We start from the raw sequence: 24,405 nt of genomic DNA, 5'->3' as shown, positions 1-24,405 counted from the left end.
TATCCCTGGAGTGGGCTCAACTACTATATAACTTCACACAGGCGACACGCCCTCAGGAGTCACCTACTACCTCGCAATCCCAGGTACGACCGACAACACCGACCCCCACGCATACATAAACATATCACGGATTCTACATACCTGTCGTGAGTGACCACACTCAGCGACCCTCCGACACCCGGACACAAATCAACGACGCCCGCTATGTGCTTACACCAAACGACCTGAGAACGCGCACTCTGTGCTTGGACACGGTGACCTAGAGCCCCCCCCCTCCCGCCTTTCCCTTACTTCCACCCCTCTCCCAAGTTAATCAGTTCACCCCCATAGTTCCTGGGTTAGAAGGCAAGCTCAATTTAGACAGAGTGCTACCCGTATATATTATTCACTGATCGACCTCACGGATAGTGATACCACGATGTCACATGTTATTGCGAATCACGCCCACATAGTCTGTACCCCTAGCACCGCCCCCACAGTGCCTGACACAACACGAGTTCACCCCCCCACGGGCGCAGCTGACAGACTAACATGATCAAGACGGTCCCACCCCTGGGGGGCGCATACGCTATGGTTGGGACGTCACGTGATACAAGCTACCAAGCACATAGATAGGGGCGATCGACAGACAACGACCCCGAACTGAGCAGTGCCAAACAGAGTCTACGCCTACAATTGTCTCTCTATGACCTTATTTTGTAATGCTCGTTTACCTTGATTGCTCATTGTCATATTGTTCATGTAAATGCAATCTAAAACCCAAAAAACAAATTCAAACAAAAAAATAGAGATCTTCTTAGGAACTCAGGTCCAGAGTTGTTAACCGCTGTGTATGCTATACAGAGTGCCTTGAATTTAATTCGGTTCCTAACCGGCAACCAATGAAGCTGGCGTATTATCGGGTAAATAGATTTGAACTTAGGCGTGCCTGACAGAATTCTGGCAGCTGAGTTTTGAATTAACTGCAACTTATTCAAAACTTTTTCCTGAGCGTTTAAGAAAAGGGCGTTGCAATAATCGATCTTAGATAAGACCAGTGTGCACATAAGGGTTTTTCCTGCGCTCAAAGGAAGGAAAAGGAGAAGTTTTCTGATCATTTTGAGAGTGAAAAATTATGAAGACAATAATGCATTTGCATGATGTGTAAATGAAAGCTTATCATCAAACATCACTCCCAAGTTCCTAACCTTGGTGACAGGAAGCGGGGGGGATCCCATCTCAGTTGGCCACCAAGTTGGGGTCCCGCTAGGGACTAAACTGCTGAAGGTCATTTCCTCCGTTTTATCGGAGTTCAACTTCAGGCAGTTGCGAGACATCCAGAAGCTGATGTCTCGCATCCCTTCTTGAAAATTTGCTGCCACTTTTACTCCATCATTATGGACTACGAGTACAAGTTGGGTGTCATCAGCATAAGAGGTCAGCCCCATCCCATCGGTTTTAATGATCCTGGCCAAGTCCGACACATAGATATTGAATAAGGTCGGACTTAGGAAGGATCCCTGAGGCACACCACATGGGAGGGAGAAGACCGGAGATTGGAATTCACCCAGCTTGACAGACTGTAAGGTTTGCAAGTAATGAGGTCAGTAAGGCCCTGGCCTTTTGGTTGATGCCAATGGCAGAGACACGGTCGATCAAGATGGTGTGATCGACCGTGTCAAAAGCTGCGGACAGATCCAATAGGATGAGGACAGCTGCTCCACCCTTATCCAGAATCATCCTGATGTCGTCTGAAGCCTTGATAAGGACTGTCTCTGTCCCGTGCACCTTCCTAACCCCAAATTTAGTATCATCGAGCAGGTTGTTATTGTCGACGAATTGGGCTAATTGATTATTCATTATTTTTTTTGATGATTTTTGATCGAAAAGGGAGACATGCTATAGGTCTATAATTTTTTGGTTCTAGCGGATTGAGATTGGGTTTCTTGAGTAAGGGTTTAATAATAGCCTTTTTCCAGACTGATGGATTGACACCAGTGTTGAACATAGAGTTAAAAATGTCACCGAGAGTAATGGCAATAGGATCCGGAATGAGTTTAAGGATAGAAGGTGGAGAAGGGTCTAAAGGGGAACCGGATTTAGTTGAGTGAACAAGCTTGCATACCTGCTCAGGAAAGACCTGAGTATATTTTGAGAATACGGAGGTGGAGGAGGCATTAGAAGAATTTTTGAGTGTTTGCGGATCTAAGTTAGCCTGTATGGTGAGGTCAGAGTAAATGTGAGTAACCTTATCTTTAAAGAAATTAGCAAGCGAATTGCATAAATCTTGGGAAGCTTGAAAAGAGGTGCCTATTGGGGGTGTGGACAGTTTAGTTACTACTTGAAACAGTTCCTTCGGAGAATTTTGGGCCAATTCCATTTGAGTACAGTAGTATTTACTCTTGTGCACGACAAACAGATGTTTGTATTTTATCCTTGCCTCTTTGTATAATGTTTTGGCATTGTTATTATAATCTTTACGCCAGTGTTTCTCTAAATTCCTACTTACATTAAACCATGTTTTCTTTCCACTTAACTTTCCTGATAGGTACTTGCCAATTCAAATGTCACAAACAAGTGCCCTCATTGCCCCAATTGCATAGAAATGACCAAACATGTTCTACTTTGCTGTCTCCTGTATTCTTGTCAGAGCGAAATAGCGAAAACACAATTGCCGGAATTTGGGGTTCCGGCATCATCTTCCAGCCTTTTGCATTTTGAAAACAGTCACTAGCCGCTATTCGGATTTCTGCTTTAGCAGGTTCCTATTAGCTCGAGGTGTGACTAGATAACGGCTAGGCCTACCTTTCTAGTATAAATTAATATTGTACTTTAGACCAAGGTAAATGTTGCAAGTGATGACTATTTTGTGCATATATTCTGTGGTCATTCTCCTGTACAGATGTAATAACACGTGGTGCTATCTAGACATGAGCTATTGTAGGTGGTTCATAAAATCGGCCTGGGCTCTTTACTATGATTGATTCATTTTACAGAATGTCGCGATATGTCGTGGGAAGTCCCATCTACTTTGGCTGATGTGATCTTGTTACTATTTTATTGTATACTTAAATTAATTTATTGAAAAATTCTTGCTCTGTATATGTTTATTCTTCATGTGGACAGTTATGTTAAGCTCGTCCTGTGGATCACACGTCTCATTTTTTAGATTACTGTATTTTTAACTTAATCTCTTTTAACTTGTGTCTTGCCTGATGGTCTGTGACCAAAATGAAGCATTATCCTAATACAACTACTACTAGGCAGCACATGCTTTCACTCATCCTTATTCTTCTAGTATTCCCCATTACAAACCTTTCTCGGATTTATCTTTGATTTTTTTTCCTTGTAATACATCCTTTACTACCTTCACTCTTGATTTTTGGCAGGAAAGCAAATTTCTTTTGAAACCTTAATATTCAAGCCAGTCTGCTGATTTGTCTTTTCCTGCCTACGTTAGTCTGCTGATTGGTCCTTCTATTAGTTCATCTTCTTTTTGCCTTCTCACTTTTCTGGTCATTCTCCAGTCTTGTTGTTCAGCTTTGAATCTATCTTTCTTAATTCTACTTCTTTTGTTGCTCTTATGGTCTGGCCTTCTGTTAAGCAGTCGTCTCATGTCTCTCTGTTCTCATTCCCTCCTGTGCCTGGCAACCCTTCTGCTCTATCCTCTACCAGTGGATCCTTGGGAACATCTCCTCCTGACTTCTATTTGGATTTGTCTTTAACATCTCCTCATGATTTCTATTTGGATTTGTCTTTAACATCTCCTCATGATTTCTAGTTGGGTTGGGCTTTACTAACTGATCTTCTTTATTTGCCTGATCACTTGCCTGAGCAGGCACTAGTAATGACTCTTCTTTCTACTTTGTTCTTCTACCGATCGGCCCGTGCTAAAGCACCTCTTTGTCTTTGTTGGTACCAGGAAACTAATCCAGACTGTCTTAATTGTTTTTCAGTTAGAGACCCCATGTTTTCTTTTCTTGTTGGACATTTGGACAGTCCTTGTACCCAGTCTTCTCTTCTGTCCTTAGTCAATAGGTCTGAACTTGGTATACATTGTACCTTTTCATTATCTTCTGGGTGCCACTATAATTCCATTACTTTTAACCTTATAGGTAATCTGACCTTGATCATGAACCCCATTGTCTAGGTCTCGGCTAGACAGCCCATGCACTATTTCGAAGCAACATATTGTTTTCTGTCTGTAGGCTTACAGGTCGCCCATCTCCTACTCTTGGTAAACTTCAGTGTCGCTCTCATTTTCGTTGATTCCATTCATCATGGCATGCATGCGTCATGCCCTCTTCTTGTGTTTCGCCCTCCTGTGGCACATGGCCCATGTAACTGGTCACTTACACTGCTCCCGGTTTGCAGAGCTATTTTCTTCTTTGTTCTCAAGCACTGCATAGAAGTACTTGTGTTTTCAGGCCGTCTCCCTTGTACACATACACACATACCACAAAAATATGTGCACGTGTACATAAACAAATGCATTTCTTAAAAAGTTGTTAAAACGAACAGCGTTTATTTTTTTGCGCGATCCGATGGTATTGGAGTGATCACTTCATCGTCCATCTTTGGAGTGCTCGCTCCCCATCTTGCCATAGCGCGAACATAAGCCAATGGTATTGCAGCGCTTTATGTTCTCACCAGTTATATTACACAATAATATGTTCATTTTTGTAGCTGATCCTGCTTCAGGTACGTTTTTTTTATGTTCCTGTCGTTTCCACCTGTCTCTTCACCCCCTCCTGCATCCCTGCTTGACTCATCCCCCTACCTCCCCGTCGTTGCTGCCTTTTGTTTTTGCACAATCCGATGCTATTGAAGCGCTTGTTTCATCTCCATCTGATGGTTTTGAAGCGTTTTCAGTGCTCAACAGTTATATTACACAGTGACACGTTCAAGTTGTAGGTAGGGGGAGGCATAAGTGAGTTACCCAGAATGACAAATTGTTCAGCCGACCCCGAGATTCAAACCTGGTTCCCCAGTTCCCCGTCGGCAGCTCTGACTGTTACACCGCATCCTTGCTTCACTTCAAAGATCCTCAAATGTTTTTCCTCTATCACTTCCACATTTATTCAACAAGACCCCGTCAACACTAAAAAAGCATTAGCAAAGCCAATAGATCTCAGCAATGCCCGAGCTATTGGCCTTGTCAATGTGAATGTATTTTAGCCATGTTACCTGGCAGCATGGCTGAAAGTCACTGAAAAAATTTGCTATGATGCAGCCAACGCAGGCCACACCATAGCGCTTTTTTTGTTAGGAGGGGCATGACAATAAGCTCAGCATTGGGAGGTGGGGGGGGAAGAGAGACTTGGTGTCGGCTCAACATCCTGTGATTATGGGCTTTCAGTAACTTTGAGCCATACTGAACAGCAGATGTGCTGTTAGACTACATGTCTAAAAGACATTTATATTGTGAAGTCCAATTATTAGCTCAGGCATTGCTAAAACATCTTGGCTTTGCCACTGCTTGTTTCTGTTTGTTCCTTATTTGACTACTTTTTAACTATATTTGTCCAGTAGCCCCACTGGCTTTTGCTCTGCTGATGTATTAACCTTCCGTTGTCTCCTTTCCCACATGATCCATCTTTTAGTACCCTCTTTCATTTTTCTCTTGCACACCATGCTTTGTCATCTAGGTTCTGCTCTGGCTTTGCCATATAACATTTTTCTATCTCCTAATGTGTTCTCTGACTAGTTTGCTTATAATCCATATGCTTTTTATGCTCTCTGATTGTCATCTCCTTCTTCTCCCTCTCCTGTCTTTCCTTGCTTTGTTTTTCATATAATCCATGCTCTATTTATCTTCTATGATTTTAATCTTAATAAACAATTTTCCATGGCTGGATAACTTTTTTTTGTGTAAAGCTTAATCATTAGCCAGATTTTGTAGTCTTCGGTATTCCCCATTTTTAGTTGCATCACATATTCTGTCACTTTAAAGCTGCTTTAGTTTTAATAATCCAGCTTCTATTAACTTGAATCTCCCCTAATTTTACTCTATTATTCATTTGTATCATGCTATAGCTTATCTTACCTTTGCCTTATGACCCCTTCTCTGTAGACCTGTTGCTCTTCTGGTCGTTCTCCGCTAACCAGTCTCTGGGCAATTACTCTCCTCGAGGGTTCCTCAGATGATTGTCCTGCACCCATCCATATTCACCTTGTAGCACTTTTGATTTCACTCTCATTTAACTAATCGTCTGTCACCTCACTATTTCTCTAGCTATCTCCTCCTCGCCTATTAACTCAAAGCCAATCTTCTTTAAACTCATAGCATCTTTCCTTTACCCAATTTTAGGTCACCTTGTTGTTAAATTTGTTGAACGCAGGTAATTAATCTTCTGCCTTACCATAAATCCTTTGACATTTCAGATCACTCTGGTGGTTTGTAACGTCTATGATAACTCATGATGATGATTCTTTTTTGATTTTCTGATTGGTGTTTGTTCTTCTTTTTTCAGTGACCAGGACAGAGGACGACTGACCCCCTCTCCAGACATCATTGTCCTCTCAGATAATGAGGCATCCAGTCCACGTGGCTACTCTCGCATTGAAGACCGACTCAAGTTGGCCAATCTTGAGATGTTCAAGGTAAGATGTTGTTTCAATTAAATTTGAGAATAGGAAAGCAATTTGTAGGCCCAACAGTAACATCCATGACCCGAGATAAAAGTTTCAAGTTTGAAACATCCTAAAGCCACTCAAGCATGTCACAAGATTAGCTATAGTAATCTTCTGTCGCAACCAATCTATGTGGGTAACATTACTATACTGTATATGACCCTAATACTGGCAAACTATAGGCCTATATCGCTTCGTCTGGGAGTCTCCAAAATGCAGGAGAAAGTGATAAACAAGCAGCTCTCTAACTACCGTGAACAACATGACCAACTTTTCAGTACTCAGTCTCACTTTTGACACAGTTGTGGCACCGAATCAGCACTTCCTGAGGTGTTCGAATTCATTAAGGTGAGCTTAGATAAAAGTCAATCATCCTCCTTGGTGGTGATAGAGCTCTTACTTGCCTTTGACACCATATCTTGCTCCATTATTTTGGAACAATGGGCAATATAGGAGTTTGTGATGTAGCACTGAGCTGGCTCTAAACCTTCCTGTCGGATAGATACCACATGGTCCACTTTCCTCCTTTCTCATCTTCTGCAAAGCCACTGAAACATAGGGTTCCACAGGGTGCATCTTTGAGCCCCATATTATTTAACGTAAATATGGCCTTGCTTGCTACACTAATTCAGTCATATGGCTTCATGGTGGTCTCCTATGCAGATGATTTTCTACTCACATTTTCCTTCCCAAAAGTGAACAATGAGTTTCAAGAAGCTTTTAAAAATTGCCTTATTAGAGTGGTGGAAAAGATGAATAAAAGCTCTTTGAAGATAAATTCAGGGGAAAAAATTAAATGTCATTTTGTGGCAATTTCCCAGTACCTATGGTCTAGCTTGTGGATGACAAATATTAGAGACTATGAACTTAGGTAGCAAATTGGATAATAACCTCTCTTTTAGTCTGAAAGTCGTGCCGGTGACCGCCTCTTCTTTTGGACTTCTACGATCTTTAAGAAAAGTTCTGAAAATTGTCCATGACAATACTTTGAAGATTATTCATCAGCACATTCATTAATCACCTCCAGGGTGGATTAGTCATAGGTGGTCTTATAGCAGGATCTTCCTAACTACCTACTGCATCAGTTTCTGGTGGTGCAAATTGCTATAGCCAGGTTATTAATTAACATCCCTCGCCATCAGTCTATCACACATCATCTGAAGAGGTTGCATTTGCTGCTACTACTAAAGCAAGTTCACTTCAAATGGATGTATGACGTTACAACGCATACTTTTACCACGCATACTTTTACAACGCGGTTTTTATCACGTATACCTTTACAACGCATAGCGCTTAGAGGTGCTGGATAGTGGTAAGTATAATTTTCTATTCCAACTCCAGTCCCCGTTGACACTAGGGAAGGTGTTGGATAGAAAATTAAACTTATTCCCTATCCTAGAGCGCCCCCCAGCGCAATTCGTTGTAATGGTTTGCGTTGTAATGCCAGCGTTGTAATGGTATTGCGTGGTAAAAAATGCGTGGTAAAGGTTGTATACCCTTCAAATGCTTGAAGCTATAGAGCTTTATACAAGAAAGGCCAGACTACATTATTATAATCCAAATAGAGTGCTCAGGTCTTCTAACAAGCTGTTAATAAAAATTTCAAAGGTCAGCCGTTGGCTATTTCATCCTGCCTAATACTGTGTGAATGTGCCCTACATTCTCAGTGCCCGGACACCCTTGATGTTCAGCTGACTCACTGTACACATTTCATTCATCCATTTTCTTTTAGTTTAAGCACTTCTCGGTATGAAACTCCACCCGCAACAGCAGAAGTGCCCTTCCCATCTTTGAAAGAGACTTCTATGTAGAGATAGAAAACAGCCATGCACTCCTGCAGGGAATCCTCCTGAAAGCGGAAATCAGTAATTTCTTTTCCTCCGCTGGATTGAAGGCATCTTCAGTCACAGAGATGAACATAGTACTAGAAGTCAGTCTTTGCTAATTCTTATGGAAAATGAACATGCCTTGTGGTTATAGCCTTCTCCTTTTTCACCATAAATACATTTAATTCCTCCAGTGTCAGCTAGAAGAAGTTATACACCTCTTACAGTAGATGCTGGAAATACTGTTATTTAATTTCAGAATTTATTTTGGGTTCTTTGTGGTACAAATAATGATGAGAGCATGAAGATGTTAAGGATTTTAGGCCACTTGGTTTCCCCAGCTATATCAGGAGAACTGATGTGTGCAGTCTACGTACAGGATGCTTTTTGAAATTTTGATGCAAATCGAAACAGAACATTTCTGGTTCTTTACCAGCAGTTACCATTATCAATACCAGGCTCTAATTTTCGTCCTGAAATCTGCTCCAAGCACTCACCACAATTGCACAGAGGTGGTGGCAGTCATCTAAGTATGTAAGGAATATTCATCTGTCAGATCCTGAAAAATTGTCTGAAAGCATTCTCTTTTTAAAAGGCACAACTAGATTTCCAGACTTCCCCTTGAAAGTCCTAACTACCCCCAAATCAGCCATATTTCCAGTCAAGTCATCAATACTTGACACTTGATAGGTAAAAGAGTTTCTTTGGATGTCAGTGTCTTTAGTCTGCATCAGGGTCTCATGTATGCTTGAAAGACACATTTACCCATGTTTCAGGTAACTGGAAATCTCCGAGCACCATCGCCTCTGCAGGCTTATCCTTTGTCATGTCATTTGAAAAATCTCGGAGTCCCATTTCGTCAGGTACTGCCCTCCTCTGCGTGACTCTAATCCAAGAAATGTTCAGGTGTCATCTAGATCTTATTGCCACAAACTAAAATGTTTTCTCGATCAAGTTTGGGGGTTGTATGTTGTTCATTAGATTTTTCTACAGTATGAGCATCCAGATGAATACATTGTTATCAAAGATAAGTAACATGTCCCCCCCCATGGGCCACATGCTTCCCTTTTTGTTCTAGCCCATCTTCTGCCTTCTGTTTCTGCTGGACGGATTGCATGTTACTCTTTGTTTGTCATAGCCGTTTTCTCTTTTCCCTATCGGATGTATTTGTTCTTTCCTATCTCACTGTGCTTCCTCTCCCCACTCTTTGGGTCCATCCTTGCATTTTTGTCTGATCCGTCGATCCAAATTGTCTCTCTTGCTGAGCTGCATCTTTCCCTGTATTTCTCCTCCTCCTGCTTGCTCGCTGCCTTCTTGGCGGACTGCGTCATTCCCTGCCTATTTCCTCTTTTGTTCTCTTTCTTCCCTGTAGATGTGCTGCATCGTTCTATTTCACAGCTTCCCTCTTCTCTCTGTGTGTCCATCTGTTGTGTCTTGTCTTTGCACTGAATCCCTGCAAGGCCTTTGACTCTTCTTCTTGTCTGAATTCTATTTCCAGGTTCTTAATTGCACCACTTATTTTCCCATAGGGTAAAGACTTAGAAGAGAGGCAACAGCTTATCAAACAGCTCCGAGACGAGCTGCGGCTTGAAGAGGCTAGGCTTGTTTTGTTAAAGAAACTACGACAGAGTCAGCTACAAAAAGAGAATGTCGTGCAGAAGGTGAGGCCTGGTGGTTCCAGTGAGGCCCTGGCCTCTGCTTGCTACTTGGATCCTCCATGTATATCATTGCTGCTTTCCTTAAGTGAATTACACTCAGGCAGAATGCTCACAATTCTTATCCATGGTTTATTTACATGTTCTCCTTGCAGGCCCCAGTTGTCCAGAATGCAGCATCCATAGTCCAGCCGTCTCCTGCACACATTGGACAGCAGGGTCTGTCCAAGCTTCCCTCGCGGCCTGGTGCCCAAGGGGGCGATCCTCAGAATTTAAGAACTATGCAGGTGAGTACATTGTAATGCGTGTTTCACTGTTTCCAGAAACCCTGCTCCAAGGACTAGTGCTGTCTTTTTCGTTTAGTCTGTTGCTTTGCAGCAACCCCCTACCCAAGAAATCATTGTGTACTGATCTCTTACAGGCATGACCATAAAAGTAACTGTGCAATTCCCTTTTTATGTACTGCTTTCTTGAAAGCTAAAAACGGATTGTCGCAAAACATACGATCCCCCTTGGATGATGGTGGAGAGTTCTGGCCTGTTCTGTAGCTAACTTTCTGTTTACAGTGAGCAGGTAAGTACTGAATTTGATAACACGCCACTCACTAGGATGTCCTGTCTTCTTCATATTGCTGGGATAATTTATTCTACCAACAAACTGGCTATGAGATCCTATACCAAAAATATTTTAAAAAATTCAAAAGTAGCTTAATCAGCACTAATTACACAAGTGCTCGGTTTTAAAAGGGCGGAGGGGATCTCAGTGGCTCGATTGATGAAAGGAAGTAGTTTTATAATTGCCACCTGGACAAAGAATGTAAGGCCTTTCAGTCTGATCTTCCTAAAGTGAGGAATCTGAGGGTCTTGACCATTGGCATAAAATCCATTACCTCTTGGAAGGCAATGTAAAGTGGATAAAACCAAAGGGCTATTACCTCACTACTGGCATCCAGTGCCAGGTTTTCCTTTAAATTTATGTTTGGTTGTGCATGAAGATGCCAGTATGCAAACAATCCTAGAGAAACCCTGCTGCCTTTATCCTACAAGACCCCTAGATCAGTTAAGTGGGGACTCCTACTTAGTTTTTAGGTCGAGTCTAGAGTCCGCGCTCATTCGCTGCTCTGCTAGACATGTAGTATCTCCTCTATTGAACATGCCCCTCACTCTCCATTGGTTCCTTTATGTCTTTGTCTAAATTCCTTCCCTTTGTGTGGCTAATTTTCACATTTGACCCTCCTTTCAGTGGGTGGTTCCTGTGCCTCGCAACTGGCCCTGTTACTTGGCTCAGTTGCCTTCTGACCTTTTAAGTATGTTTGGCGCACTACTTTTTGTTTTCCCTCGACTTGCGGTGCCGTGCCCCACCACCTTGCGCCCGTCGCTGCTCCTGTTCAGATCAAACTACTGAATCAACTATTCATCCTCAACAACACGAGAAACGGACTCATAAGAAATATCAATACTGCACCCTTAAACACGTATTTGTGTGTCATAAAACCGAAATAATTAATTGATAAACATACTTTATGGAACGTTGGGTTGGAGGTATTATAAGTAGAAACACTCTGAAACTGACCAAGCAGAAGTCTATCTTAAATTGATACTATCGGATCTTTCACGTCTGCCAATTTCAATAGTGATGGAATCAAAAGGATTTTAGGAAAGGAGAGGAAGGTGTGTATATATATATATATATATATATATATATATATATATATATATATAGAGAGAGAGAGAGATAGAGATATAGATAGTATTTGTTCTCATTTGCCGTTAATGCTGTGGATTATTAGAACTATCGCATCCCACCACACAGAGCCTTGTCAATTCACATCACAGGCTGCTGTAACAGCTGGCCTTTGCCACAAAGGCCTAAGGCTGATCTTCAAAGTACTGATAAACATTTATCACTGCAAACCAAGTGTAGAGATAACATGATTGATGAAAAACTATCAAATTGCACTTCACATTATACAGTTCTTGTATGCCGTCTTACGTCGTCAGGTGAGGGTGGGCGTGGCTCTGAAAGCTATTTAACTTGTTGTGTGTGATTTGGAGGTTTTTAGTGGCTGGTGTGGGTGGGCCAAATTTTACATACTTAAATCACAAACGCTGTAAATGTGATACGCTCTTGATGTTGAGCTGCTGAGTGGGAAAGACATTGAGGAAAGAAGGTCATGGATTTCAGGCCATGCCCAATAATTGGAGGGATTTACTGGCATCATAACAGAGACGGGGGAAAGTCTGATGAAGTAGATTGAGAAGTAACATCTTAAGAAGTAAGGCTATACCGAGACTGTCTGCCACCATTAATGAATGAATGAATGAATGAGATAGCATTTGTAAAGCGCCTGGTTACCCGAGGGTATCTCAGCGCTAAAGGTTATGCAAATACCAAGTCTAAAAGACAGATCAGGGGAAAAGGAGACTTTTTAGCTGCTTACGAAAGTTCATATGGTTTGATTGTGACCGCGTGTGGGGAGGGAGGTGGTTCCAGGTCTTAGCGACATTATATGAAAAAAGGCATCCTCCACTTCTCGTTCGTTTAATTTTTGGGACTGTCGCCAGATGTTTACTTTCGGATCTTAAAGCTCTTTTGGGATGGTAGGGGTGAATCATAACACGAATCATCGTGGATCCTTCTTCAGAAAGTGCTCTATGTGCAATGCACATAGCCTTAAACTGAATTCTCTCCTGGATTGGAAGCCAATGCAGGGAGGCAAGAGCAGATTTGGCTGAGAGACCTTTAGGGATATTTAGGAGCAGCTGAGCTGCCCAGTTCTCTACTGTCTGTAATATTTTGGTTGTAGAAAGTGGAGCTCCTAAATATAGAGCGATGGCATAATCAATCCCTGACAAAATCAGTGCTTGAACTAGCGGCCCTCTGGCCACGAAATGCAGTAAGGGGAGGATCTTCCTAGTCATCCTCAAAAGGCCATAGCAGGTGGCTGCTACTTTCCGAGCTTGTTCCTTGAAATCAAGGTTGCAGTCAAGCCAAACCCCCAGGCTCTTGATGTGCTTTTTCGGGACAGAGGGAGAGCCCAGACAGTTAAGGCAGAAGGAATCTATATGGGGGGCATAGTTGCCAAGGAGCATAAGCTAAGCCTTTGCCCCATTGAGCTTTAGACACAAGGTATCCATCCATCTGGCAACTTTTTCTAGGCAGGAAGTTATGCCCGGTCCAGAATTGTCCTTTTTGTTAAGGGAAACTACCAACTGAGTGTCGTCCGCATAAGTGACAATCTGAACCCCAAACTGAATGACTATTTGTGCCAGGGAGCTCATGTAGATATTAAATAAAGTGGGACTCAGTGCTGTTCCCTGAGGAACTCCACATGTAAGGGGCAGTTGTTTAGAAGAGATTTCGTCCTCAAAGACTGAAAAGAATCTGTTTTCCAAGAATGACTGCAGCCGTTTCAGTGCTATTTCTGTCAGTTCTGCATCCCTGAGTCTACTAATCAACAGCGGGTGGTTAACCGTGTCGAAGGCTGTGCTCAGGTCTAACAAAATAATTGCTGCACAGCCTCCGCCATCAAGGATTTTTCAGGTTTCCTCCACTACCGACAGGAGTGCGGTCTCCGTATCCTGCTGTGATCTGAAACCAGTCTGCGAGGGATGTATCTGTTTGTTTTTTCCAGGAATGAGGAGCGGGCTGAGTTCACATGCTTCTCAGCTATTTTACTTATACCCGGCAACAAGGATATGGGTCGATAATTTGCCCATTCTTCCGGGTCCAAACTGGTTTTTTTACAGAGCTTTGACCATCGCCTGTTTCCGAAGCAGGGCCACGATTCTAGTAAGAAGAGAGGCATTGATCAAGTCTAATATAATCGGAGAAATAGTCTCAACGATCTTAATGTTGCCTTTACCGTCGTCCATGCCCCTGACAACTGAATACACTGTCCTAGATGGGCTGTACTGTCCGATGCCTAACATAAGTTAGACCAAGCCAGGTAAACCTTCAGTCTTAGTTGGGCACCATCATGCCTACAGCAGCAAACTGCCTTGCTAGTGGATAAACCAGAAGTGTAATAACATACAATGACCTGTAAGTGCCCGTTACTTCAGTTCCTATATCCTACGCTCTTGTGTAGCCAAAGATTATGTGCTATAAAGTAAGTACGCAGGGTTCAATGTCTCCTTGGACATTACTCCTACTTCACTGACTACTTGAAAGTCAGCGTCAAAAAGGGCCCTTGTGCGTCTCAAGATGTATACATCTCAGCTTATACCAATAGCAGTATAACAAACCTACGGGCAGAACACAGGGTGTATAAGAGTTGATAAAATGTGCGAAATGGGTTTCTGAGCCCCGAAGGTGAGGTGACACCTTTCCTCATCCTGAGTAATTTAATGTACTGAAACTGAATAAGTCGCCCGCTCACACTGAAACGTGTGACTTGCTAATTAGACTCTTGTCTTTCAGCCCACTGTTCTGGGATGGGAAGCCAGTTTTATTACCATTGTAATTATTTTATCAAAAATAAATTATCTTAAAGATTGTTTTTGTGTCCTTTGTCGTGTTATGGACTTCAATGTTTCTTCCAACGCGATGCTCAGATTCAGTAGCACAGTACATACGTGTGCAGCGGATCATGCAAGTGCAGAGGACAACAGCACTGCTGGCTGATCCATTGTAGTGATTGCATGCCATTCCGGCCTCTCCAGCCCATTAACTATTAAGCCTGTAGCCTGGTATTCATTCCATATGATTTGTGATATTTTCTGAGTATTATATGAATGATTTTGGAAGTGGTTTCTAGGTTGGGATTTTGTGGTCAGGTATTTTTTTGATCTTTGTATACATCATTTTCTGGATTTTTTTTATTTCTAGAGTCACAGTGTCATCAGGTCTGTCACAAACACCGCCCTCCCCCACATGCTCATGTCTCAGCGAGTCATCGCACCAAATCCGGCACAGCTGCAAAGTCAGCGGGTAACTCCCAAACCTGGACTGATTCGGACCTCCACCCCAAGCATGAACCCTGCCATCAACTATCAGCAGGTATGAGGTGGTTTTCAATTAAAAGGTTTTCTTTGTAAGAAAAATCATGTATGGAGATTTTCCCCTTCTTTGCTGGGTGGTGGTGGCCCAATTTTTGCTGTACCACAGACACAGGTCAGAAGACGCATGGTGTGCCAGAGCCATGGAGGCTTAGTTTGAATAGCAACTCCTGTTCCATGAAGGACCGTGTCAGGGAAGAATTAATCATTGGGGTTATTTGGATTTGGATTTTAGGGTCATTTCAATTTTATGTACTTTTAATCGTTGAGAAGAATGCTGAATTTATATGATTCTCTCTATTCCAGCCCTAGTGTAGCTAGAAGGGAACACTTACCTCCAGATAGAGGAGTGTGCTTGGGGTTTTGCTTTAAGTACATTTCATGAAGGATGCGGTATTATTAGAGGCAGTATACCCTGTTTAGAGACCCCCGCCTGCCTGTCAGGAATCTTTGTGGTATGAAGGGAGTCTCCGCTGCAGTGGCTCCCCTCCCTGCTTGAAAGGTTTGCGAAGCAAACACCATATTTAAAGTGCCCGCTCAGCCAACATTTTTGGTTGCAGAAAACAGATTCCCAAAGTAAGAGTTTCTCTTCTCTAAGCAAAAAAATAAATGCCCCTGATACACAGGGAGTCTTCTTTTTACCTATTGGGACCATTCTGGACTTTCGATACGCATGTCTGCCATGCATTGATCGCATGGCGGATTAGGGCAGGAAAAACAAGTGACGGTTGCCCACTAGGTCATGAGATCACCATCAGCGAGCTAGAAAACGTTTTGCCATGGTTCCACCTTTTTGTAAGCCCACGATTAAATATGCCAGGGAACCCGCAGTTTTGCCTAGGCAGGAGGCACGCTGGTTTATGGCATTCTTCTCATTTTGCAAAATAGTAAATGAGGCACAACATTTTAATGAAGTCTCCGGCATCTTAAATGGTCCATATCCTAAAATGTTTTTGTAGTGCAGGCTGTTTACAGGGGTACCTTCTGATATCTTTTTATTGCATTCCGAGCTTGTGATTGCTGTGCCTGGTAACTCACCGTGCCATTGTTATTCATATCTATCTTCTTGATTTATTTCTGAGACTATAGGGATGCTGAACTGAACAGGGCCATTGTGTTTAGGTTTTAACCACATTTTTCATGTTTATATTTCTTATTTTACGTTGTCTCTGGCTGGTTATCCTTCCATTTGCTTTCTCAGCAGACCAGTTCCTCAGTACCCTGCCAGCGAACCTCCTCATCAGCCATCTATATGAACCTCGCTTCTCACATCCAGGCTGGAGCTGTAAGCAGGGTGTCTTCTCCACTGCCAAGCCCCAGCTCGATCAATGATGCAGCCAGCTCACAGGCAGCTGCCAAGCTTGCCTTGCGCAAGCAGCTGGAGAAGACCCTGCTGGAGATCCCACCCCCCAAACCTCCTGCACCGCTGCTTCACTTCCTTCCGAGTGCCGCCAACAGCGAATTCATCTACATGGTGGGGCTGGAAGAGGTGGTGCAAAGTGTCATTGACAGCCAAGGTAGGAAAAAAAAGGCACTACATAAAAAAACATTGGCCTGTAATGTACCATGAAAATAACGATTGTCTAGTCAGAGAACAGAACAGGATTGCAGAAAGGTTGTTGGTCACAGAGTCTATGTCATTTACAAGCAGACATGTGGGTGGCGTGACAGTATTGTCTCCTTTGCTACTAGATTTTTCGGATTCACAGTTTATAAACATGCAGAGAAATGCTGTTGATAGCTGTTAACATTAGTTGGTCCTGTTTGTGGTTTGGGAACTGAGAAGAGAGCCTACGGTAATTATACATAGGAGTATTTGTCTGTTCTAAACCTGTATCCAGAAATATTCATGAAAGACTTTCCAGGTGTGTCCTGTGAGTTGAATGACCATGTGACCATAAGTGCTGTAATACAGCCTTGAATGGTAGCGGCAGTTGCTAATTTTACTTAAACATAGAACTGTAATCCCTCTAATTTAGACCCACTCACCCATCTCTTTAAAACTTGCCATCTCTCTTTGTGTTCTTTGACTCTTACGGGATGTAAGTTGCTTTGCAGGTCACTTCCTATGTTACAGTATTTCACAAGCGTGTGACTTACAAGCACTGGCCATTGCAGCTCACATAATGCTTGTGGCTCACTTGACAGGCGATGTGTTGATCGGAAAAAAAAAACATTGGAAAGATTAGAAAATAGCAAGATTGACGTGATTGACTCTAGAACTTTCAATTTTTCACAGCTTGGGTACCCTTTTAAGCACAGTCCTTGTTTTGGTAATCACAAGAAATAGAGCAAATTTGAACCGTAAACCTAAATTTCTTCATTTTTAACAATTAGAATGGGAACTTAAGTATTGAGGCTATATGTTCTAGGTATTTGTTTAGATTTGAAATGCAAAATATTCCTTCGGACAAGTGGCTACAAAAATCTATAGCAATCTGTAGCAAAAACGTGTTTCACGGTTGCCTTGTCACTTCCTGTATTTCACAAGTGTGTTACTTAAATGAGGTGGTCATTCTTGTGGCTCACGTGGTAGTTTGTAAGGTTGCAAACAAAGAATATAAACACATTGAAGTAATGGAGGCAGTCTTTTTCTTTTTATAGAAAATGTACAGCACAGCTTTGGTATCATTTTAAGAAGTAACTAAAACCTTTGTTTATGCCCCACTGCAATTAGAAAGACCAATCTAAAACCTTAAACTTAAATTCTTCAGCCACCTTTAAAGCACAAAAGCTATAGATGGTCGTCATGCCTCATTTAACATGAAGATTAGGGCTAGCGCAGATGGTTCTAGGGCATTCTGTCTATCTTGCACCTGAAGCACTACCCTGTGTGCCATATGTCCCCATCCAAACACCCTTTTTTGTAATCACATCTAACAAAATTTGCTTTCTTCATGCAGGGAAGGTCTGTTCCTCTCTACTGCGAATGGACCCCTTTATGTGCGCTCAATGCCGCACTGACTTCACCCCACATTGGAAGCAGGAGAAGAGTGGGAAGATTCTTTGTGAGCAGTGCATGACATCCAATCAGAAGAAAGCCCTGAAGGCTGAGCACACTAACAGGCTGAAGAATGCTTTTGTGAAAGCTTTGCAACAGGAGCAGGTTTGTCCACTCAACAGATCTCCTTTTAAGTCTGTCCAATGACATATAAATGATAAATGAATGTAATAGAAGTCTATGTCCATTAGGAATCATTATCGCTCTAGCCAACATTCTCACAGTATGTGTGTTGGGACATGCTCAGGAATTGTACATTTATGATGGCCTGTCATACAACTGAAAGTATTATATGTACTTTGGGACATGCCATTTAGAAATTTCATTCAGCAAGGAAATGCCTCAGAGGAATGCAATATTCCTGATTGATACTTCTGATCGCAGATTCCTCACCTTGTGAATATTCCCCTGGGATTCAAACTGGATCCCAAAACTGAAAAGCATTGCGCCACTCCTCAAAAACATTCTATTCTGAAAGTGATGAGTTGGGCTGCATACATTCGTTCCTGCCTCTCTGAAACTCCAGAAAGGGCATGTGTCCGCCTCGCTGCCAAACTCCTGAAGAGCCAGTTGCAAATTTAGTCCTGATGCAACTCAAAGTTCCGTGTCCATTGGTGACCTTGCAGCATTGTGCATATATCTGATATGCTTCCGGCTCCAGCAGTGCACCTTTGGGCCCCAAGGATCCACAAAGGCCTTCTGTCGTGGTCTTGCCGATGGGTTTGCCCACTGCAGCATCGGTGGGTCTTAAACCCGCTTTAGATTCCACACCGGCTTCATACAGACTCCGGTTCTGGCTCCACTTCCTGTGTGGGTTCCTTTAACATAGATGCCTATGCTGCCGGCGCCAGGAGAGAAGCTGTTAACCTGTAGTAGTCTCCGACTCCAAGGAGGCTTCATCTCAACTTTGACCCAAGGTGTGCTCCAGTCCCACTGTAGTGCAGCCGATAGCCAATCCTTCTGACTCTGTCACCTTACCTTTCCATGTTGCAGGGCTCATACATTACTTCAGCTATTTGGCTCAGATTCTGACAATAACGACAATGATGAGAGTGACAAATTAGCCCCACAATATGGTAAGGGGAATTGGTATGCTGAATTACAGGATGCTAGTGGTTTGAACACCTCCGTAGACACTAAACCTCTCTCTCCCACTGGTCCCTCTACAGAGGAGAGAACTTCTTTTACTCTGATCATGCAACGGGCTGCAGAGTTCCTTGGCCTGCAGCTCCAAACAATATAGGTCAAAACAAACATTTTGATGAAGGTTCTTCAGCCTGGCAAGCACCTGCTGGAGCTTTTTTTACCATTTAACAAGGCCTTAACGGCTAACCTCTTGGGCACTTCGGCAAAGCAAAGTTCCGGGCCTCCAGTGAACAAGTAGTAACACCTTTCCATGTCAGGTAGGATATCACCATTTCAACTCTCTTTGCCCAATGCCACTCCTCTAATGAGGTGGAGAAACTCCATCTTTTGGACCCTATGACAGCCCTCAGTTTTTTCATTGCTCGTTCTAGTGTCCATCAGCTGGACAATCAACACTCTGGGTTTCGTAGAAGCAAAGTAGAGCAAAGCAGTGGAGCTAAGAACCATCTCTAGGTGGTTAGGCTTCTGCATAAAAATATGCTGTGCTCTCCGAAACAGCCACCTGAAGGATTTGGCGCTCATTACACTTTAACGAAGGTGGTTACTAGTGCGTTAGCACGCGGAGTGCCTGTCCTAGATATCTCTAAGGCTGCTACATGGATATCAGTGCACATGTTCATGAAACATCGTTGCCTTGCTAGTTGTGTCCGCCAAGAGGGGTATTTTGCCCATTTGGTACACAGAACTTTTAGATCTAAGCCATTCCATATCCCGTCCACCTGGCGAGGCTCTGCTTTAGTATCTGTTCACAAGGTGTGGTAATCGTGGTTAAAAGTATCTATCAGAAGAACAATTTGCTTACCTTCGGTAATGCTCTTTGTGGTGCATACTCTGTCTAACCGCAGATTCCTCAATGACCCTCTCACATGCCCATTCTTTGGAGTTTACTGTTTTTCCATCTAAAAAGGTCCCAAACTAGAAATCTACACACTGGTCAAACAAGTTTGCAAGGGGCCTCTGCCTCTGAATGTTCTGATAAGCCTTTGAAAGCAACTGACATCAGCGCACTTGGGCGGTGCTTATATGCTACCCGTTCTTTACTTTTGGAGTGGAATTGTGTTGGTGCGGAGCCGCATCATGCTGCCTACAGGTGCGCAGGAGTAATGCTCTTAAGGTTCGAGGCATGTGGGCTGCTAAATTCATATCTTAGCATTAGATCGCCGCCTAGTGTTGGGTCCGGATGATCCCACATTGTTGTCCTGGAAGAGTCTTCGAAGTATCCTGAGATAGGTGGCTCCTCCCCTGGACTACAGTGCGCATGGGCATCGGCTCCATCCCCAGATTGTTTTTTTCCGCCATTGGGTTCGGATGTGGTCTCGACGTCTTTCTGTCGAAACGAGAAAAACTAACTCTTAGCGGCCAAAAGGCCTCGCTTTTTTTGCGTCGGTATTGTCTGCGCACGGTCTCGAGTCTTCCGTCTCTTGGAGCCGGAATAGGCGGAGTTTTCTTTCGCTCTTCGGACTTTGAGGCCTTCTCATCGCGACACGACTGCAAAACTTTGCTGAACATGGAGCGGAGCCCATTTAAGTACTGCCCGCTCTGTGGGTCCAAGTACCCACACATCGATCTACACCCCGTCTGTAACAAATGCCTTTCGCCTGACCACGACGACGGCAAGTGCAAGGCCTGTGCACAGTTCCGGTCTAAGAAGACTCTCAAGCTTCGGCGCGCGGTGCGCATGGAAGCTAGACAAGCGGCCCCGGATCCGGAAAACATCTTCGGCGACCAAGATGAAGAGGACCAGGGTCATCATCTTCAAATCTCCCCACCCGAGACGGAGGTCGAGGCGGATCCGGTAGATGACGACGGAGTCGTGGGTCAAGGCCTTGAATACGTCGACGAGGTAGGAGACGACGAAGAGATTTATGGGGCCGCGGCAGATAGCTCAGGGGACGAGCTCTGCCCCGAAGGTTTCGAGGATACCGACCGGGTCACGGGATCGCCTGTAAGCCTTACCCAAGACCCAATGCCGCAAGCCACAGCCCCGCCTTCTGGCCCGGCCACGGACTTACTTGCTGAGCAGACTGTATCGAAACCGAAACCGAAACCGAAAGCATCGGGATCGACTACATCTAAAATGGCCGACCCGAAAACGAAACCGAAACTTAAGGACTCGAGTGTCCCTAAGATGGCTGCCGTGCCGGCGAAAACGACTGTACCCGCTACTCCATCGACTCCGTCGACCTCCGGTCCGCAGAAGTCGAAGAAGTCCGTCGATTCCGCTGCTGCACATTCAAAATCGACGCCAGAGGAGGGGTCCTCTAAGAAAGATGGTCGGCACGGGTCATCCTCGGCGCCGCCGTCCAAGCACGCCAAAGCCGGCTCCACGGAGTCTACGCAGGCGCACGGATCGAAGACTGGCACGTCTACGCACCGGTCCCAGGACTCGGGGTCGGTGACAGCGGGATCCGCGTCGAAAGCCCAAGCGGCCCACAAAGACGTCGGATCCGAGGGAAAGGTCAAAACATCCTCGTCGGCGCCAAAACCAACTGAGAGTGAGACGTCCCTCATCGCCGCCTCACTACAGAGAATCAGGGAGAAGGCCTCTGCTCCGTCGGCTCCGATATCATCGCCGCAGGCGCAAAAGGACACTCCAGCAAAGCCTTCTGGCAAACTTCTCTTTGTTTTGCCGCCAAAGGAGGCGCCGAAAGCCTTTTCCACCAAATCGGCACCGAAGAAGACGGTTTCTTCAACGGCTGGCCCACTTCCACGTCGGGTACTCGAATCAGAGGATGATTCAGAGCATTTCATCGACGCTGACACAGGCAAATTGACCCTCTATAAGAGAAAAATATCTTCAGAGTCAGTGGACTCATATGTCATCCCACTGAAAAAGAAAAGGGTGCCCCTTGACGCTTCAGGCCTCATGGAACCAATCCAGCCTCCTCCGAGACGGAGCCCTACTCCCTCACCAGAACACTCTGCGGGTGAGGGGTATGATGAGGATGAGCAATACAATTTCCCTATCAATGAACCAGATGCACAACCGGATTCATATGATGACACTGGTGACCAGGGCACCCAAAGTGTGGGGCAGGACCCGCAGCTTTTTAATGCACGTGCATCCCCAACTGAGGATTCAGCAGGTTTTCATGCGCTAATTGAGAGGGCAGCGGCCAATCATGATGTGGACATGCATGCTGACCCGATAGAGGAAGACTTCCTTTTCGACACATTTTCAGTCTCTGAAAGGACAGTAAAGACGCTGCCTATGCTTAAAGGAGTCCTCAAGCATGCTGGGGATATCTTTAAGGAGCCTACCAGAGCACGAGTGGTCAATCCACGCATTGAAAAAAAGTACAGACCTGCACCTGCGGACCCCGCATACATTCGGGGACAGTTGCCACTGGACTCTCTTGTGGTCGCCAATGCCAGGAAACGTGCCAACTCCCAGACGACGGGTGAAGCTCCTCCCCCGGATAAGGAGTCCAAAGTGCTAGAGGCAGGGGGCAAAAGAGTAGCTGCGCAGGCCGCAAACTTTTGGCGCATTGCCAATACACAAGCACTCTTAGCACGTTACGATAGGGCGCATTACGACACCCTAGAACAGGTTATACAACACCTGCCTCCAAAGTTCCAAGAAGGCACCAAACTGCTTATTGAGGAAGGGAAGCTAATCTCAAACGCAGCCATCAAGTGTGCACTTGACGCCGCAGACACAGCTGCTAGAGCTATCAACACTAGCGTTATGCTGAGACGACAGGCGTGGCTCCGCATCTCGGGGTTTAAACCAGATATTCAGACAACCATTCTTAATCAGCCAGTCAATCCTGATAGTCTGTTTGGTCCAGATGTTGACACCACCCTAGAAAAAATAAAAAAAGACACGGAAACTGCTAAGTCCATGGGGGCCCTACAGTCACAACAGTTTCGTGGCAGCAATTTTCGTCGCTCAGGTGTACGTGGAGTCACCAGAGGACAAATGGGTCAACAATCTCAGTTCTCAAAAGGTGGAGCACAATCCTCGTTCACAAAACAGAACAAGGGAGGTTACAGGAATAACAGCAACAGAGGTCGCGGCAGAGGAAACAACAGCTCCCGCTCCTCTACCCCAAGCAAACAGTGACTCTCTGTCGCTGCCCCCCGACCACTTAACACCTGTCGGGGGGAGACTGCAGCACTTCCTGCCCGTCTGGAGAAACATCACCACGGACAGGTGGGTGCGACAACTAGTCCAGTATGGTTATTGCCTAGAGTTGAAATCCACTCCACCCAACATCCCGCCAAGGCAAAGGCCTATGTCCGCAGAGCACTTGCTCTTATTGCAGCAGGAAGTAGTGGTGATGCTGCAAAAAGGCGCAATCGAGCTCGTGCCGGTGGGAGAGGAAGGCACAGGGGTGTATTCCCTGTACTTCCTTATTCCAAAGAAGGACACATCTCTCAGACCCATTCTGGATCTACGTCCCCTCAACCTGTACATACTATCAGAACACTTCCATATGCTTACACTGCAACAAATTCTTCCCTTGTTAAACCAAGGGGACTTCTTAGCAACCTTAGATCTCAAGGATGCTTATTTCCACATTCCACTACACCCGTCCCACAGAAAATACCTCAGATTCACTATCCAAGGCAAGCATTATCAGTTCAAGGTCCTACCCTTCGGAGTGACCACAGCACCAAGAGTGTTTACCAAGTGTCTGGCGACAGTAGCAGCGCACCTCCGGAGGCAGAACATTCATGTCTACCCCTACCTAGACGACTGGCTCGTTCAGGCCAAGTCGGAACAACAGTGCGCCGCAGACATGTCAACTACCATTCACCTCCTTCACGATCTGGGCTTCTCGTTGAACTACCCAAAGTCGCATCTTCAGCCGGCACATGTCCGGCAGTTTCTAGGTGCGACGATCAATACCCTGACGGCCATGGCTCAGCCAAACCAAGTCAGGATAGACAGCATGCAGTCTCTGATCCAAAGGTTCAGACCACAACACTCACTCCCAGCGAGAGTGTTCATGCAGTTGATTGGCATGATGGCCTCCTGCATCTTCATAGTCCCGCACGCACGGTTGCATATGCGTCCGCTCCAGGAATGCTTAGCAAATCAGTGGACACAGGCTCAGGGACAATTGACAGACCTAGTGTTGGTTACCAGTCGGGCATACGACTCTCTGCATTGGTGGACTCCACACAACCTTTGCAAGGGCCGACTGTTCCAGGAGCCA

At 44.6% G+C, this 24,405-nt stretch overlaps 1 protein-coding gene across 10 annotated transcripts in view; it reads left to right on the top strand.

Annotated features, from left to right (window-relative positions):
* GATAD2B (GATA zinc finger domain containing 2B) overlaps nt 1–24,405 on the top strand; it is a 313,011-nt gene that overhangs the window by 203,866 nt on the left and 84,740 nt on the right. For 8 of the 10 annotated variants that reach the window (XR_013603500.1, XM_078669093.1, XM_078669088.1 and 5 more), the window contains exons 3-8: nt 6,453–6,582; nt 9,968–10,099; nt 10,249–10,380; nt 14,924–15,094; nt 16,295–16,610; nt 17,997–18,199. Coding sequence is in view for 9 of the 10 variants with exons in the window: in XM_078669093.1 (XP_078525219.1) it covers nt 6,453–6,582; nt 9,968–10,099; nt 10,249–10,380; nt 14,924–15,094; nt 16,295–16,610; nt 17,997–18,199 (1,084 nt within the window). In the remaining variant the exon portion in view is untranslated. The remainder of the gene's footprint in view (nt 1–6,452; nt 6,583–9,967; nt 10,100–10,248; nt 10,381–14,923; nt 15,095–16,294; nt 16,611–17,996; nt 18,200–24,405) is intronic. The other 2 variants (XM_078669094.1, XM_078669096.1) reach the window with 1 other exon arrangement.

The sequence above is a fragment of the Lissotriton helveticus genome, chromosome 12 (genome assembly GCF_964261635.1).
Source record: "Lissotriton helveticus chromosome 12, aLisHel1.1, whole genome shotgun sequence".
In the NCBI taxonomy this organism is placed as follows: domain Eukaryota; kingdom Metazoa; phylum Chordata; class Amphibia; order Caudata; family Salamandridae; genus Lissotriton; species Lissotriton helveticus.
This window is presented reverse-complemented; position numbering and strand designations above follow the sequence as displayed.